At 39.1% G+C, this 19,061-nt stretch overlaps 1 protein-coding gene across 1 annotated transcript in view; it reads right to left on the reverse strand.

Annotated features, from left to right (window-relative positions):
* The window catches only part of LDAH (lipid droplet associated hydrolase), a 109,449-nt gene that overhangs the window by 30,201 nt on the left and 60,187 nt on the right, over positions 1 to 19,061 (reverse strand). Inside the window, 1 exon segment of the mRNA XM_042445937.1 lies at positions 8,815 to 9,052. Coding sequence (XP_042301871.1) covers positions 8,815 to 9,052 — 238 coding nt within the window.

Consider the following 19,061-nt stretch of genomic DNA (forward strand, 5'->3'; position numbering starts at 1 on the left):
AATAATAATAATAATAATAATAATAATAATAATAATAATAATAATAATAAAATTAGTAACCACTTGGAGTAAATGGGCTTTATCTTGAATGCACGTACTTCTAAAATGGGTCAGCTGCAGTGAGTGAAATGCACTTCCAATTAAAGGTACTGACCAAGGCATTTGCATCTCATAATATGGAGTGTTTAATTAACACTTACTTTGCATTTCACAATTCTACTGTGAGCATTTAATGTCACACACCTAAAATGTTTCTGCACTTGCACCTTCAATTTTTCATATAAATATATTACCATTGTGTGCCTGAACTTAGCACAAAAGTAAATCTATGCCTCACCGAGCTAAGGATAAAACACAGTGATGTATATAACATATTACAATTAAACACAAACACATATCCCCACATTAAGTTAATAAACAACAAATAAATAAATGAGGCATGCATTGTATATACTGTTTTCAAAGCATTGGCTTTTAAAGGTTTAAAATTAAAAATGAGAAGATTTACTACTATCATCACTCTGAATTTTTAGTAACAAATTTTTACTTAATTCCTAAAAGAGAATTCTCCTGATAAATAGTGCAATACAAACATCACTTTAATAGTGTTAAAAACTCCTCTGAACTCTGGCATTGTTTAAAAAGATCTTAATGAAAAATGCTAACATCCCACCCAACACTGATTGATTCCAAACAGACCTATGAAGTACAAATGTACACATGCATACCACAAAACTAGCATTGGCATAAATGGGTTGAACGGATACACTCAAAGAAGATCAGCTGATGAAGTGATTGTCAAATTGCTATTTCATCACTAACCATGCATGTCTGTGTGTGTCTGTGTGTGTGCGAGAGAGAGAGAGAGAGTGCAAACACACATGCCCACACACATCCCTGAAATTCTGGATAACCCCCCATGCATCTGATGAACTAATCAAGAGTCCATGTAAACCAGAGGAGTCATTAGGGGTGCAGGATGAGAGCAATGCACCTCCCAAATAAGAATGTTGTCTTTCCAATGCAATTTTTCTGCAGTTCCTCAATTTCTAGAATTGCCGTCGTTTAAAACTTCAGATGAGCATTTAGAAGTAGAGTTTAGGCATCCCAAAGAAAAGGGATAAGCAACAATATCTAGGAAATGTGAACACAACAAATAGAGGAGTTCTAAGTATGAACCCACACCCCAGCAACACCCCTGAAGCAAGCTCATGCTATAATAAGAGGATTTGTCTTTTACGTTGCCACAGGACGCTCCGTATTGTTTTTGCTACACAGATTAACAATTACTCCTTTTAGAAATTAGTAACTCGGGGAGATGTTCTCCAGTGTTAAACTACAGTTCCATTTAGCTCAGTGTTATCTATACTAATTGACAATGGGTTTCCAAAAGCCTTTGTCACCCTTGACCAGGGATGCCAGGAACTGAACTGGTCTCTCTCTCTTTCTTTTTGGCAGGAAGAGCCTCTGTTCTACTTCTGAGCTACAGTCCTTTCCTTAAATCCACAACGAATACAGATTGCGTCGTGATCTGGCTACACATTAGGTATAGTTTGGAAGGCAGTTTCCTGTGTTAATCCCGGGTTACTGCTTTCATGTGGCAAACAAGAAGGGTGGAAACATATTTTATGTTGTGCAATGCCAAAGAGCTAGGCATCAGGAAAGACCTACTTTGCACAACCATGAAAACATTTCTTTCTCTTTGACCATCAGCCAGTGATTTTTCCTCATGTTGAAGATCTCCAAATGTTTGTTCTCTTTTTTCTTCTTAACTGATGAGCAAGGAGCCACACGGATTGCACAAGGTGCCAAAAATGGGGAAAGGGGGGATGGAAGTGCACTTGGTTGTAGTGGTCACTTTTTAAAATGTTAAAACACTAAAAAAGAACTCTGAGGCCTGTTACAGACAGCCAAATAAGCTGCTTCGAGTCACAGTGGAGGTATGGTGTTCAATGATGCATGCATCCTAAGAGTCCAGAAGTCGCACCAAAGCACCACTCCAGCCCTAAGGACTGGAGCGTGGCTTTGGTGCGGCTTCTGGACTCTTAGGACGCATGCATCAGTGAAACACCATACCTCCACTGTGACTCGAAGCAGCTTTATTTTGGCTGTCTGTAACAGGCCTGAGACTTGTTTAAAAGGTGAATTGCCTCTGCCTGAGGTGTTCTAGTCACCCTAGGATTGCGCTTTGCATACAGACTGTTGCTTTAAACAAAATCATCATTCTCTAATTTTGCCAACTCCCAATCACTTTTTGATATTTTTATCCCTATACATGTCCACACCCCAATATTTTGCTTACCCAAGCTGAGGAAGCATTTTAGGTTGGGAGGTTTGGAGGGAAAAGTTGAATTGCAGTAATTCAGCCTACCATAGCCCTGTTGCTTCTGAGTTAAACTTAGGACATAATAGTAGAGATGTGAAGGCCTGTGGGGAAAAAACTTGAAAAATTCAGGAAAAGAAAACCTTTTCCATGTTTTTGCCAATAAAGCCGAAAAATAGGGACAAAAGGAGAATGGGATATTTGCTTTCAGAATGATGCTTAAAATGTCAAAGACAAAGTGTTTATATAATTACTTCTTTCCCAGATTAGTTCTAAAAAAAATAGCAGGTAGACTTTTATCTAAATCTGTGTAGCACAGTGCTAGTCAAAACTGGTCTGTAGACTGGGCCAGTGTGGAATCCATCTATTGTAAGTCCACAGTGAAATCCCAAGAGAGAAATAGCAATTGTAGCCAATGAGCACAGATATGATTCTGGTTCCTGGCAAATTAGGGGGGGGAAATGCCCTTCCCTTACATCGGATAGCCAGAGTGGCACTACTGCACAGTATCAGATGGTAATTCATGTCCCTGATTTCCTTTTCTCAGTTCCTATTATGGGAATGAGTGTTTTATGTCTGCTTGATGCTATGAAAGACTATAGGAGGGAGAAAAAACACACAACTTTCTTTGTTTTACTGATTCAATGATTTCACCAGACCTTACTGTTTTATTTTTCATTGATTGCTATAAATTGGCAAAACCAAAGAGGTTCCTTACAATTCAGGTGACCCTTACAGTTCAGGATTTTCCTGCTCCATTTGCAAGATTAAAAAAAAAATTCAAAGAAGGAAATTCATTTTGTAATTATTATCTTTAAAAAACTAAAAATTGTAATATACCTAGCAATACATTTAAGCCAAACCAAGTTATCTGTAACATGTGAAGTTGAAGGCTTCCATGGCCAGCATCCATAGTTTTTTGTGGGTTTTTCGGGCTATGTGGCCATGTCCTAGAAGAGTTTCTTCTTGACGTTTCGCCAGCATCTGTGGCTGGCATCATTCTCTGAAGATACCAGCCACAGATGCTGGCGAAACGTCAGGAAGAAACTCTTCTAGAACATGGTCATATAGCCCGAAAACCCCACAAAAAACTATCTGTAACATATTTTATGTTCTTGAAGGCAACAGTGTGATTTTCAATATTAAAGGGTACTAATACTGCTCTTTCCCCTGATTTTTCTCAAAAATGTCCTTTATTTTCCTGAAAAGCCCTAGGAAAAAACTTCCAAAAGTCGTGAAAATGTTTTACATCTCTACAAACCATACTCTCACCTGGATGTCAGTAAATGGCAGCTAGTGGTTTACATCTAACCACCTGCCTCACCACTAAATCATACCTGATCCCAAATAAAAACACATTTGTAGCCTCATTTAATCTCTTCACTGCTGGCTTTTAGAAGGCATTTGGAAACTGTCAAAATCATACACACTTTCTGAAACCTCTAACCTCAGCCCAAGGAATGTACTGAACTGGCTTTTAAACTCACTCAAAATCGGAAGGTGAAAAGGCAGGCAGGGGAAGGAAGGGAGAAGGACTTTGTCTTTCAGCCATATTTTTTGTTCATTACTGGCCCTTCTAGTTGCCAACTATGAGGTCTGCTTTGTACCCACAGTGATGCTCTTCTCGCTATCAAGTAGAAAGGAGATTGTTTTCACTCCATTCCTGAATCACAATTCAAATGCTGTTTCTCAAGATAAGATTTTTTTTTCTCTTACAGTCCCTTCCACCATTTCCAAGTATCGTAAAATAATCCGTCTCCATTATTCCTCTGGTCAATAAACAGGTTAAACAAATAAGGAAATTCCTCAAGAGAAGCCACAGATTTGAGATTGCAAAGAACGGCTGCCTATCGGCTATTCAGCAGGAGGATTTTTTTATTTTACTTTTTGCTTACTATGCTTATCTGTATCTTCACTGTCATCCAGACGTTAACCTCTGACCTACACGCCTGCCTCTCTAAAAAAGACTTGCAGTGTTTACCCATTATGTAATGTCTGTGCTTTTGTGGAAATTTTACAGAAACAAATGGAGGAAGTTTGCCAGTCAAGCTCATGGACAATAAATTCTGTGCTGCAGAGATACAGACCCGTCTGCCTTCACCTTAAAAGCTCTACTTACATGCTCTCTGGAAAATATTTTTCAGACAGTAAATTCTAAATATTGACAAAATACTTGCAGTTCTGTTAAAACATATCGCGAAAGAAACATATTGCACCTAGAGATGTGAAGGCCAAGGGAAAAGCTGGCAAAAATGTCTTTCTCTTGGTTTTGGGGGAGGGAGGAAAATTTTTCTGAGTGCTTTACATCTCCAACAGCACCCTGTTTTCTTTTTGTAGAAGCTCATTTCCTAGAAGAAATTGTATTTCATCATTTCTATATGCTTCTGTAAACAGACAAGACTTCTTCATTGGGACAAGACTATCAAATGCCACCATTTTTCAAAGGAAAAGTTCTTGGGATCATGCCTGTGTTATAAAATGGATGAAAGTACACTTAGATCTCGGATAGACAGATCTATCCAAGGGAGCTATCTTCTCCCTGCACAGAACGCTTGGAAATTAAGGCTCAGTATAGACTAGCACTTTGCATTGGCCTGAGGCTGAAAGTAGGGCTCGGTAGAGTGGAGCGTTCTCATGCTCCCGAGCCCTACTGTGCATCGCGGGCGCCATCTTGGTGTGCCAAGATTTACAAGGGGTGCACCATGAAGCCATTGCTCATGCACGGTACACAAACAGTGCCACTCATGGGGAGCATCATGAAGGCGTGACACGACCCTTATGGTGGTCCTGTTTGAGGCTTCTTTTCCTGACGGCTTGGGGGCATGGCGCCCGGTTGCCGAGTCCCCAACCCCACACATCCAGAGACGGCATAGAGCCACTCCTTTTAGGTTGTCTGTAGAGCCCCTAAATTCACACAGATGGCTTCCCAGTTCAGTACTGAGGTAGGGAAATGTCCTATTCCTTGACATACCTTTCACAATTCCTGTTGTGTTTGTTCTTTTTGTTGTCATTTGCCAGAAAATCAATTTTGACATGATGGCCCTATGAGCGAGAGACTTCGAAGCCATCCTATTATCCAAAGCCCTCCTCAGATCTTGCAAACTTGAGACTATGGCTTCCTTGATTGAGATAATCCATCTGCCGTTTTGGTCTTCCTCATTTTCTACCGTGTGCTACAGCATTCAACCAAGAACACAACAAACAGCCTCATGGACATTGCACTATACTCATATCATTTTGCCTTCAGTGCCACTTTGGAAACCTGTTTTTGTTTCCAAGCTGCATTTGCTGGAGGACTTAAATGTTTGTTTTATTATTAAGAATTATATAAAGGCCTTTCTGTTACAGACCTTAAATTAAGATTCTGTAAGGTTTCAAACATGGGAGCGATTCCTCAGAATTTTTACAAGACATGGAAAATAGATCTTAGTGTTACAGCTCGGCAGATACTTCATTATCAAGACTAGGAATAATTTCTGCCCCTAGTATTGTGACTGGCTCTAAAGCTTCTCCATACGTGCCACTTTATGCCTTATAATCATTCTGTTGTTAGAATTTGTGTGGTTTAAACATTTCAGGAGTACGATATGGTTGGATCTTATAAAAATCTCATCCTTTTGCACATCTCCTTATCTTTCTGCTTTTGTTACCAACTGTTAATTGTTTCTTTTGGACAACAAGATACTTCATTACTGTGGTATCCTGATTTTATTGCTGAAGCTTTACCATTCCAGGTGTTCAAGACATCATCGGTGAAAAGTTTCTAGTGGTATTTGTATCAGACATGGGCTTTTATTGCTTACAATACTTTCAAGAGTGTATCTACTGGCACATTGCCTTTGTTAGTCAGTTTCTTAGTGGATAGCAGTGCAGTAGGTAGAGGGAAGCAGAAAGAGAGCAAGGCCACAGGCTAGATGGATGGACTCTATTAAGGAGGTCATGGTTATGCACTTGAAGGACCAGAGCAGTGGAGCATAGGGAGTCTTGGAGATGTCTCATCTACAGGGTCACCATGGGTCAGATCGACTCAAGATAACAACAACAAAGCAACAATAACTTTGACACCACTTTTGCTGAAGGTCTTTCCTATGGAATCCTGGGATTTCTAGTTTTACAAGGTCATTATTTAGCCTCTCACAAAATGACAAGACCAAGGATTTTGTAGGATGGAGCAATGGCAGTTAAAGGGTCTCAAGATGCGTTATTTCTACAGTGTAAATGTACCTGAATTCTGCCATATAGATTGCAAAAGCCACACATCCAGTGAAAGACCCCACTCCATCCAATGTACGGCTCCAAACTGGATGTAATGAAGGTTTGTTTCTCTTTTGCCTCTCCTGCAACCCTGAGTGCATATGAAAAATGGCTCCTGTGTGTTTCCCAGTGCACTGGTGCACCAGTTTAGAACAGCAAAAAGAGAAGAGACTCCTGATGGAAGTAGGATATCCCACAAAATGGATTTAGGCCATTTTTAAAAAGTATGGTTCAAAAATCATTTTAATATTATTGTCTTCTCAAAGAGCACCGAGGTAGGTAATAATAAGCATGCTGATTTTGTACAACCACAGGAGAATATTTTTCCGTTGTCAAGTCTTCCTGTGTACCTGGGAGCAAAATTCTTATCCGACTGAAGCTTTCCCATTAATGGCCAACCCAACCGGGATTTTGCTCCAGGCCTTTGCTCTTTTTCAATGGTGCTTTGCTTTTTTGGCCTTGCTGGAAACAGGGTTGGGCACTTAGGTCTTGTTATAATTAAGTTTTCTCAATCTCATTTCCTTTTCAGAGGAGAGAAAACATATTGTTGTGAGTAAGCTCCGGACGTGGTAACAAGTCCCTGGCAGGTTAGTTTGTTCTAACAAACACATAACTTTTAAGGAAACTTTTACCATCTTTTCGGCCCTTCATCATGGGTTTTATTGCAATTACAGCAATGAAGCAGAGGCTAATGCCAAAGGTAACACACATACATTTTTAATGAGTTGACACAAACTTCCTGGAGACGAGGAATAAATTCATTTGCAGAATATTTCTGAACCATACCTAACAGGTTATTAAAGGGCAAGAGGATATGCTCATAACAATGTTTGTTCCCATTTTCTTTCACTGCATAAACTCACAGAATGGTAAAGCCAAGATAAAATAGGCAAGATTGCTGACCAAGATACTGTCAGTTATTGCTAATCTGAAGCATATGCTAAAGGCCATGCCACTTCCTAGATTACTTACCAATACAGGAAAGCCTAAGAGTCTGTTACTATATAAAACCTTTTTCGTTCTCAAAGTCATAATGTTTGTGGGCATTTCCTCTGAACTCAGTCAACCGCAATGATTCATTTCTAAGGAAGGCCACTCATTGAAATCAACGACAACTTAATTTTATTTAAAGGCAGCTAGTAAAGTACAGCCAAATAAAACGAGCAACTCTCAGTATTGGTTGATTACATAAAGAGATTTTGGAATCTGACAGTGAAGACGAAATCTCCAAATTGTACAAATTGTAACTGCAGTCTAATAAATTACCTTCACCATATTTATTGCACCAGCAAGTACTATAGGTTTTTTTTCCAGGCTTGAGGTGGTCCTCCTATTTATTAATTAAAGTATTTATTTATTGTTTCTCATTCTTCCAGGGAGGGTGTACAGCAAATAAAGTGATAGAACAAGACAAAACGCTCTTTAAAACAAGACTAAGGGTAGAAATAATGTAGTTTGACACCACTTTAAGAGCTGTAGTTTCATTCTATGAGGACCTGGGATTTGTAGTTTTACAAGGTGTGTAAGCCTACGGTATCAAAGATTGCTGGTATCTTACAAAATTACAAATCCCAGGATTCTGTAGGATGGAGCCGTGGCAATTAAAGCAGTGTGAAATTATTTCTATAGTACAAACTCACCCTACAACAACTACACCCCCACAAATTTATAAAGTACAACCACAACGAACATAATCAGAAGGACCAAAGGCTGTATGGAACAGTACAGTCTTGGTTGCCCACTGGAAGATCAAGGGCGATGGATCCAGCCTGGCTTTCCTTGGGAGATCCATAGCCACTATTGTCTTGTGGAGTCACCATCTCAGCCATTGTAACAGAGCCTTTGGTGAGGGACTCAAATTTGGGAGGAGATAAGATGAGTTCATTTTCTCTCAGTTCTGTATTGCTAAACTTGAGAGTAGAAACTACCATCACCACATTAGCTCAAAACAAGCTTTCTGTAAACTGGCAGCTCCAAGATGTATTGGAATTCAAAACCCCAGCATCACCAGCCAACATGCTTATGAGGATTATTGTCTAATACATGTGGAGGGCATCAGGCTGGGGAAAGTTGTACTATACAGAGAAATCCTTGAACAATATTATCAATGATTACTGCCTGAACATCTGACAAAAAATTTAAGACAACATTTTCCTTCTATACCAGTTTGTCAAAGCAGGATGTCAAGAAAGAGCATTTGCAGGGAAGGAGACATCTAATGTGCCAATTCTACTCACCTATGCAATCCATGTTAATCATATCGACCGTAGCTGTTAGTGAAGGCTCATCACTGCAGCTCTGACGGAGCACAAAGCGCACGAACAACGATTTGACTCTTTCTGGGAGAAGTGTCAACAGGTACAAAGGCATATACACAACATAACGAAGCTGGCACAACAGGGGTGTCATGATCTTCCCTTGTGGAGACTCAGCCATGCGTTCTATTGTAGGGAACAGCTGCACAGTGCGGAGAATCTGAAAGCCATGACAGGGACAACGATCAGGCAAAGAACATACCACACAAATAAAATACTGTATTCAATAAAAATAATGCTCCACACCGTGTTGTAAAAATCCTGGAAAACTGGTGGAAAGTTCCTAATAAAAGCTACAGTCCTATACACACTTCACTGGGAATAAGCACCATTAAATTCAGTGGGACTTACTTCTGAACTGACATGTACAGAACTGTGCTATAATGGTACTTAAAAACTTTTAAAAGTCCATCCCTCCCCAGTCAATAATGAATGGTTTAATTCTTCATGGTGTTTTAGTCTTAAGATCCAGTGGATCATGGAAAGGAGAAGGGATAAGCAAACAGATTTAACAGGAGTGGTAGAAGGCTACCGAGATCCTTGTCCTGAGGAAAATGATGCTCAGGCAGTCTTTTGCTATAGTGAGTGTTGGCATATACTAGAAGTACATCATTCCATGCAGGAAATGTTGCCTGGAATGCTATTTCCATTTGGGGAATATGGGCTTGGGATTGAACTCAGGATTCCTTATTTGGAAAGCATGCATTTATGTGTCCTTTACTGTCAAGATGGGTGCTTGCAGGTGCCTAGCCTTCTCCCCTAATCTCACAAAGTGAGAGGGCTGGTATTTGTATTCTGGGTGGCAATTACTTAATTAGCAATCTTACTTTTCCATGACAAATAAGATACAAATCTGCATATGTTAATAAATTGTGTTGTTGTTTTGTCTTCAAATCGTTGCCTATTTATGGCAACCCTAAGGCCTATCAATGGGGTTTTCTTGGTAAGTTTCTTCAGAGGGGGTTTGCCACGGCCATCCTCTGAGGTTGAGAGAGTGTGACTTGCCCAAGGTCACCCAGTGTTTTTTCACGACTGAGTGAGGATTTGAACCATGCTCTCAGGGTCATGTTACAATGCTCAAACCACTACATAACAACTGGCATATCAATATATTCTTATATGCAAATGTAAAAATACTGACTAGTTTTTTTTAAAAATGAAGGTCAAGCCAGCCAGCCAGAACCAATATGCCATAGTGGTTTGAGTGTTGGACTATGACTCTGGAATATCAGAGTCTGAATCCCTGCATGGCCATGAAAACCCATTAGGTTACCTTAGGTGAGTCATGCTCTAAGCCTCAGAGGGAGGCAAAGGTAATCCTCCTCTGAACAAATCTTGCCAAGAAAACCCCATGATAGGTTCACCTTAGGGCCACCATAAGTCAGAAATGACTTGAAGGCACACAACAACACAAAGCCAGCCAATTAATCCAAATCACCCCAAATAAAGTACATTCTTTTGTATAACCCATCAGAGATCATCCCAAATCAATAGATCATCATTTATTACAGTTAATTTGTAATATCTCATACAAATAGAAAGAGGGGAGAATGGTTGGCCCCTTTCACACATACATGCCCCATAAAAATTACAACTTTGCACCAAAAAGTTTCAAAATTTTGATGAATTGGTAATACCAACACAAATCAAGGGCAAATTAACAGTCACTTTGAATTAATTTCTCAGTTCTCACACAGATTCAATTCCAAACTCCAAGTATTCTGACTATTAATCAACATTACTTCCATAAATTAAATCCAAAATAAAATAAAATGGCCATGATTCCAACAGGGTGTATTATAAAAATACTGAATGGATGGATGGATTATGGCTGCAGAGTGGAAGAAAGGAGGAAAAGGAAATTATGCAAGGAAGATTAGAAAGGAGAATAGAAGGGGAGGCTGGAAAGACAGAAGGAACAAACAGATCTGGGAATAGGGATAAGAGTGTGGGGCAAAGTCTGAATAGATTAAAATAGGTTCCTTGCAAAGTGAAAAGGAAGAAGGCTCTCTCCTGTTCTTTGTTATACTCATCAGAAAAAACCAGAGATCCCGTGGATGCACCTTATTCTTGAAATCAGCAAGTTCTATAGGAAGATTTTGCAAGCACTGACATATCTTTTCACTGGATCCCAGGTTTCAATAAAAAAAATTCAAGGGGTGGGAATCATAGAGTGCTCTGGATGCTGTAGGAGTGTAACTCCTAATGCTATTCATGATTGGCTAGGGCTGTGAGAGCTGCACTCCAACAACATCTGGAGGATTAGAGAATCCCTGAGTTACATCTACAATGATTATAACAAAAAATATGGATAACTATTACTTCATATCTATGTATGAACAATATTTTATGGTCCATGTTTAAAGATATGTAGATTGATGGGATATGTCATAATGGTGAGAAATGTGATCTGTTTTCCTTCAGAGAACCTAATTTGTGAAAGATGTCCAGTTGCCATGTGTCTCTATTAACCATACTTATTTGTATTACCACGTTGACAACATTTTGTTCTTATCTAATTGTGCTTTCTAACATGGTTCATAACCTCGAAAAAAGAAAAAGAAAAGAAAAATGAAAGAGGCAGGATCTTATTTTCTATCTATTAAGCTTTACCTTTCAGATGTTGATTTAGAGATAATGACACTGACATTTAGATTTGCCAGTGTCTGAGTTCAGTGACAAAGTTTTACTATGCTGTATGTTGTCAGAAATTGGAGACAATTCAGAAATAGGTTGATGGCTCATAGAATGTCAGTAAAAGATTCAGTGATGGTTGATTTCACTTCCACTCCAGAAAAAGATATTGGAGCTTGTTTGCTTTTGCTAAGGAACCTGCTTTGAATTACTTGCAAGGTGATCATAAACAGTTAATGTAATCACTGTCCACTAGAAAACCCGATGAAATTTATGGACTTGCTGTAAATTGACAAATGACTTGAAGGCACATATACACACATAGAAATCATATATGATTTGGCTGCAATGTTATGCATATAACTTTATCAAAATTATAAAATTTTAAGGGAAAGAACACCAGCCAGCATTTGCTTGTTTTAGGGCCAAAACACACTGCAGAAATAATCCATTTTGAGACCACTTCAAATGTCCTGGTTCAGTGCTAGGGAATTCTGGGAACAGTAGTTTTGTGACATTTAGCCTTCTCTGTCAGAGTGTTCTGGTGCCACAACAAACTAAAATTCCCAGGATTCCCTAGCACTGAACCAGGGCAGTTAAAGCCATTTCAAACTGGATTATTTCTGCAGCTTTGGTCCTTTATCTCTTTTCCCATTACCCTTTCCTTGTGTGTTGTGTCTTTTCAGATTGTAAATCCAAGAACAGGCCACATTAACAATTGTAAACTTCCATGCACAGTGATGGTGCTAGATAAATAAATGATAACAACATCAATTTGCAGGTCTGTGTGAAAATCAGGTTTTGGTCAGAATAGCTATCATAAATAAGAAGAAACTTTTATAAATCATCCACTGCAATAACCCCTAAGAAGAAAAGCTTCACCCCAAGTACAGTGATGCACAGCCAGGATTCACATAGATAAAAGTTTCAAGTATGTAAAAAGTCTAATTTTTAAATTGCAGAGCTGAGACGTTTCATAAGCATTTGTAATAGATTGCTAAAACTATAAAAATCAAAAGGTTGCTTCTGTAATGTATTACACTGGTATTTCTATTTGTCCCCATGTACATCTCATTAGCTGCTTTAACAGAAGGAAACACCTTATCTGTTTCAGTCTGAAAGGATAACATAGTGATGTTATCCTGTTAAGGGTCAGTTATGGTTCACATGTTACTCCAAGTGTCATATTCATTACCTTTTGTTTCCAAGTGAAATGAGTAACTCTAAAGGCCACATTCCTGCGAGGGCCAGTGGTCATAGCTTGCATATTATTGAGCTTTGTTGTTGTGTGCCTTCGAGTCATTACTGACTTATGGCAATTCTAAGGTGGACCTATCACAGAGTATTCTTGGCAAGATTTGTTCAGAGGACGTTTGCCTTTGCCTTCGTCTAAAGTTGAGAAAATGTGACTTGCCCAAGTTCACTCAGTGAGTTTACAGGTTGAGTGGGAATTTGAACCCTTAACCTCCATAGTTGTAGCACAACATTCAAAGCACTACACCATGCTCAGTTAGGCAGAGTCAAAGCCAAGGTTGGGTAGCCTGAGAGCAAGAAGTCCAATGGATACCTTGTTATTGATTTCTTTCCTTCACTTTTCTGCTTTCATCCATCTGTTCCCTCAAACAGGTTTACAAATCTACTCTCTGAGGGCTCTCTGGCAATGTATAAGTATATGGAAAAATGGCAGATGACTGCATGCAGCCTCCAAGGTTGCCCACTTGCGGTTTAAACCCGAAAGAAATCTGTAGGAAAAATCACCAGAATGAAGGAAATAGACAACGTCTTCTTCTTCGCCTTCTCTTTCTTCTTCTTCTTTTTAAAAATGACAACTGCAAAGTCAAGATTTCTATACCTTAAAGCATTTTCTGAACACATATTTCCTATCAAGTGTGGATAAAAAATAAAATGAAAACAATTAAAGCCTGATCTGCCATTCAGTCATAGGTGTCCATAGCTACAATGATTAAAATTGAATAAATTAGGCGGGGTACAGACCGCCAGTTTGCGGCGGTCTGCCGCCGCCGCCAGTAGGTCCGCGGGGGAGCCGGAGCCTTCAGACGGCCCGACTCCCGCGCGGACCGAAAAAAGAAGCTCCAAAATGGAGCTTCTTTTACCGTCGTGTTTGCGACGTAGCGAGGCGCCAGGGGCGCGCTCGCTACGTCACAAGCGGCGCGACACGTCTGGACGCTGTGCGTCCAGTACGTAAAGATGGCGGTGCCCGTATGAACAGGGCGCCGCCATCTTGTACGTATTCAATACGTACTAGGGTTAGGGGGTGCGGAAGCACCGCCCTTTCCTAACCCTAGTACGTATTGTATACGTACTATTTGGCGGTCTGTAAACCGCCTAAGTCAGCAAGTAGGAATCTCCCAATTTCTTCTCAATAAACCCAAACCAGCCCATAAATGCACCAGAATTAGTGTCAGCAAGGCCTAGCATTCTACATTCGGACGAGTACAGGTAAACACACACTCATATAAAATCTTGGTTGAAGGACAAGCTTAACTGAACAGCTGGATGGCCATTTGTCGGGGATGCTTTGACTGCGAGTTCCTGTATGGCAGGGGGTTGGACTGGATGGCCCTTGTGGTCTCTTCCAACTCTATGATTCTAACTGAAGTAAACTTAACCTCAGTCTCAGCCACTGGAAAGCATGCACTGGAGGTCAATCCATCTATTACTCAGTGCCCTTGCAACCCCCTGCTGACTCTAGTAATCATGCAGAACAAATCATCAGCAAGGACTTCTGTGACTTCTGTCAGTTAAAGCATGTGCTCCACTTAAAAAGGTGGAGGTCAATATTTATCTCCCTACAAAAGCCAGGGTGGCATATCAGCTATGCACCAGAGGGAATGTCACATCATCTGTGTTTCTCCTTTCATCCAATTTGCAGACATTTTCAAATTTTTTTTGCAGTTATGGCAGAGAAAAGGAGTCAAACTTTCTTCCTACTAGGTGACTCATGCATGTTTTGGGCAGCGTGGGGGACAAATATGCCCCCCCCATAAAATTATAATGGACAGTGGCCTGAGACCTTTGGGTGTGCCATAGAATTTCAGGGCCTGCAAAAGGACCTAGGACCCACATGGGCCCATGGCTCACACTTTCCACATCCCTGATCTTGAAGATATATGGGCAGAACTGGGATAACAGTAATGGCTTTGTGAAGGGCACTTATTCTATATCATAGACAGCAGGAACTGCCAAAAGTATATCTGCATCAGGAGTTCTGGTGCCAACGCACTAAGAAACAGCAGACAATATAAGGAAATTAGTAAATTCTTCTCTAATTTGTTATCAATTCAGACTAAAATCACATAAGTAACTTTGGATCTCACGCTTGTTCTTAAAACTGAACCAGCCTCTGTGAGCAGTTTCTCTTGTTTAGTGCCACCATCAGCATTCTTGGCTGCTTTCTCGGACAATGAGGCCATGGCTCTTGCACTTTAAATTCCTTGTGACCCAAAGTGTCCTCACTTTTACATACAATCTCATAAAATAACCCAGAAGAATGCTTTCTCTTCACCATACACATCAGAAAACTGCATTTGTATCTGGATTCTCATGGTAGACATGTCCATGAACAATGTCAGTTAAACTTTATTCTACGAATGAATGATCCAAATGTTAATGTGTTCAAACCAGACTCATCCAAATTTCTTTACTTTTTCAAAGGCAATCAATGAAAAATTCCTCAAAATGACAAACTTTTACTACTGTTAAGACAATACAAGCCTGTTAACCAAAAGTGTTGAGTCTTAGTCATTTTCAATCAACAATCCAAGTGTTCCTCCTGTGTTTCTAAAAGGTGCAGCTATTTGGTTTTCTTTCAACCCCAGACTTTGTACAAGACGTAAAATTTAGATTAGATCTCTTGGCATACCCTAAGGGCATACACACCTGTGATTCAGTGGACCTTTGACAATACGTTTGCTACTCTCTCCTCATGAACTAGAAACAAAATATTTGGCATATGATCAATTTGCCTGGAATTTGACAGAAAGCCTGAAATATGGTAATTTAGATTTCAATAACAGCTTAAAACAGTTATGATTTATTTCAGAGAAGAAGAAAAATTCTCATTGGAAAAGTCTCCGAGCAAACTACTAACGTCTCTTCTAGCCAACCCAAAGGAAATACCCTGGAGTTTCACATTTTACACATTACACCTTACTTAATCTTACTCAGGCATTAAAACTCTGCACTATCACATATGCATGTTGGCATTGCCAAATTTTTTAGAGCCAGTGTAACGTATTTCAGAATATATCTGTCATTAAAATTGGAATGTAAAGGTCCCGATTTTTATTTCTCAAGCAGAAAAGAATAGTATTTTCCTAAAATGTTACAGTCATGCAAAATTTCCTTTCCCATCTCAAAGGACCATATCAGTGCTTTGATCAGGGGTCTAAAATATGTTTTGCATAAGGTCTATGTATGCAGACAAGGTCTACAAAGTACAGATAGGTAGCCTGCAGAGGAATTTTCTAATTGCAGTCCCTAAATTCCTTGTATTCCCCCTGCAGTGAAATTTCACTTTTCAATGAATGTAGTGCTTCACTAAATGCCAAAGCAAGTCTTCCAGCTTCCAGCTTGAGCACCTGTAACAAGACACTGAATACCCCTTCCCTTAACGCAAAAGGAAAACTAAACACCATCTCTTCACAATGCAAGCCATCGCAAGGCTGTATGTGATGCTGCATGTAATGAAAAAGAACATGATAAAAACTTTTAAAAAACACATGCTCACTGGCTTAGAGACTAATTTCTGTTCCATGAACAGCACTGAGAGCCTAGGTTTACATTTGAGATATACAAACATTTGAGATATACAAGGTTTACATTTATACATTTGAGATATACAAACAGAAATCCAGTTAGAAACAACTGAAGCCTAGGTTTAAATATTTAGTTTTCTTCTCGCTTAAATCCAACTGATATAAACCACCTAAATCAATTCTAGCAGTAGTCAAAGAGATGTTCGTGTCAGTTTGTTTCAATATAAAAAGGGAAAAGGGGCAGGAATCTAGAGGCACCTTTAAGACTGGTTTATTTAAGCATTAGCTTTCATGGATTTCAATCCATTTGTTCATATGTATTAATGGGATGTAGCACACAGCCATTTGGAAGTTTACGGCCTGGATCATAATTTACATGTTTTTATATGCCATTAAATGACAATCCACCCCCAAAGTATGTACCTGTGCCTAAATATCTGTGGCACGAAGACTGTACTTCTTCAGTGCATGTGAAGAAGTGGATTATATTGAATGAATACATATGATAAAAATATCAATGGTAGCACTAGAGTCTTTCCCCATGTCTTTCTTGTTTATACCTCAGTCAAGGTCTTTCAGTGCTTCTAAGACTCATTTGGAATGTGAATCAATAATGATTATTTTACTATATTTTTTAAACAAGTAGATAAGGTCTGTACTGAGAATCTAAACATCAAACATGGATGATGTTAAAGCTCCACCCAATGTCTCTCATTTCCAATTGCTACACACACACACGGAAAATGTGCAAAATACAATTCAAAATCTCTATACAGGTTGAGTCTGAGTCTCCTTTATCTGAAATACTTGGGACTAGAAGGATTTTGTACTGATTTTGTATATGATTTTGTATATTTGCATATACATAATGAGATATCTTGGAAATGGGACTCAAGTCTAAACTTGAAATTAATTTCTGTTTCGTATACACTTTATACACATAGCCTGAAGGTAATTTTCTACAAAGTATTTTAAATAATGTTACGCATGAAACAAAGTTTGTGTACACTGAACCATCGGAAAGCAAAGGTGTCACTATCTCAGCCACCTGTGTGAATAATTTTGAATTTTGGAGTATTTTGGATTTTGGCATTCCAGATAAGGGACACTCAACCTGTAGCAAACAAAACAAAAAACATGTCAGTGAGTTTCTGCATTTGATTTCCTCTATTCCCCTGGTCTGCAGTCATAACAAATGCTCAAGTAAAACAAATGTACAGATGCTTCATTTAGAGGATGCTTCATTTAGGATGCAGCTACCACTACAACATGACTGTTTAAACTATATTTAACTCAGATTTTTGTTTTCGGACTGCAATTTTCTTTTTTAAAAATGGATGTCTTGCTTCATTGTCTCATTGTCTGAAAAAGCTTCTTGTCTTGCACTGCAGAGTTTAATAATCCTAATACTGATCTAGCCCTGTCATGAAGAGAAGGAGTAAAGTCCTGTGGGATTTTTACCCTTCCATCTCTAAACCGAATAGATATGAATGTAATGAGTAGAAGAGTATTACACTGCCATATATCCTACACCCGCCTCATCACTATAGCAGATTTCATTTTAGTGTCTTTCAATAAGCAAACAATAGTCCTGTATGACTCGACAAGTGCAAAGTTGAAACGACGACTATCTTTACAAACTTCCCATTGTTCTTCTTTGGCAAGACTGTCACTTTAGGGTCACGCTAGAGCAAACTCAAGCACTGCTGAGGGAAAGGGGAGGTGGTAGCCAAACACAGGTCAATTGATCCTCTCAAGATTTGAAAAGCAAAGCAACATGGAAAATATAAAAATACTTTTAACAATAAAAGCTCTGCTTGCACTTTTTGCACAGCACATAGTCATATGTACGGCAGTTTAAATGGTATTCACATCATAGCAGGATCTGACATCAAGATACCTAATGTGGTTTAATGAACACATAAAGGGGCCATGGGTGACCCTAAAAAGAGGTTTGTTGCTGCTGCTTTTTAAAAACAATCTGTAACTGAAAGTATCCAGGGACTCTTAATTTACCTTTCTCTTTACCATCTTTTTGATACATTAATGCTTCATGTATGATCTTACTCTATAATTGCCTAACCGGGTTAACATAATCAGTTTTTGTGTACATATTAATTGCATTTTAATTCATAATTGAGTTTTATTATTAAACACTTTGAAGAATCTTTACTGTTGTGGTGGCAGCGTGCTCTAAAGTCAATTCTGGCTTATAATGATTCTGTTAGAGGGCTTTCTTGTCACGATTCATCCAGAGGAGGTTTGGTTTTTTTTTTCTTTTTAGGCTGAGAAGGTGTGACTTATCTGAAGTCACCTGTCACCTGGTGGGCCTCCTGGAGCGAATCCTCACTGCAAAATTATAGCAGTTTGACACTGCTTTTATGCCCATGACTCTATTCTATTTAATCCTTGGATCTGTAGTTTTGTGGAGGCATTGAACCCTCTTTGTTAGAAAGCTCTGGTGTGTCACCAAATTGCCAATGTCAGGATTCTGTAGGATGGAGCTGTAACAGTTAAAATGGTAGTGCCACTATAATTCTGTCTCCCAGAGTCCTAAACCTATGCTTAAACCACTACATCAAACTAGCTGTTTGAAGAATCTACTTGACAATATCAAACAACATTCTTTTCTATGTCTTCACAAAAGGTTTTCATTGCATAATATTTCATTGCACAAGGTTTCTTTGCATAAGGCTTTGGGGGGCTCATGGGATGAATTTTTCTATCAAACAACTGAACCATGTAAAAGAAAGAAAG

The sequence above is a fragment of the Sceloporus undulatus genome, chromosome 1 (assembly GCF_019175285.1).
Source record: "Sceloporus undulatus isolate JIND9_A2432 ecotype Alabama chromosome 1, SceUnd_v1.1, whole genome shotgun sequence".
NCBI classification, from domain to species: Eukaryota; Metazoa; Chordata; class Lepidosauria; order Squamata; family Phrynosomatidae; genus Sceloporus; species Sceloporus undulatus.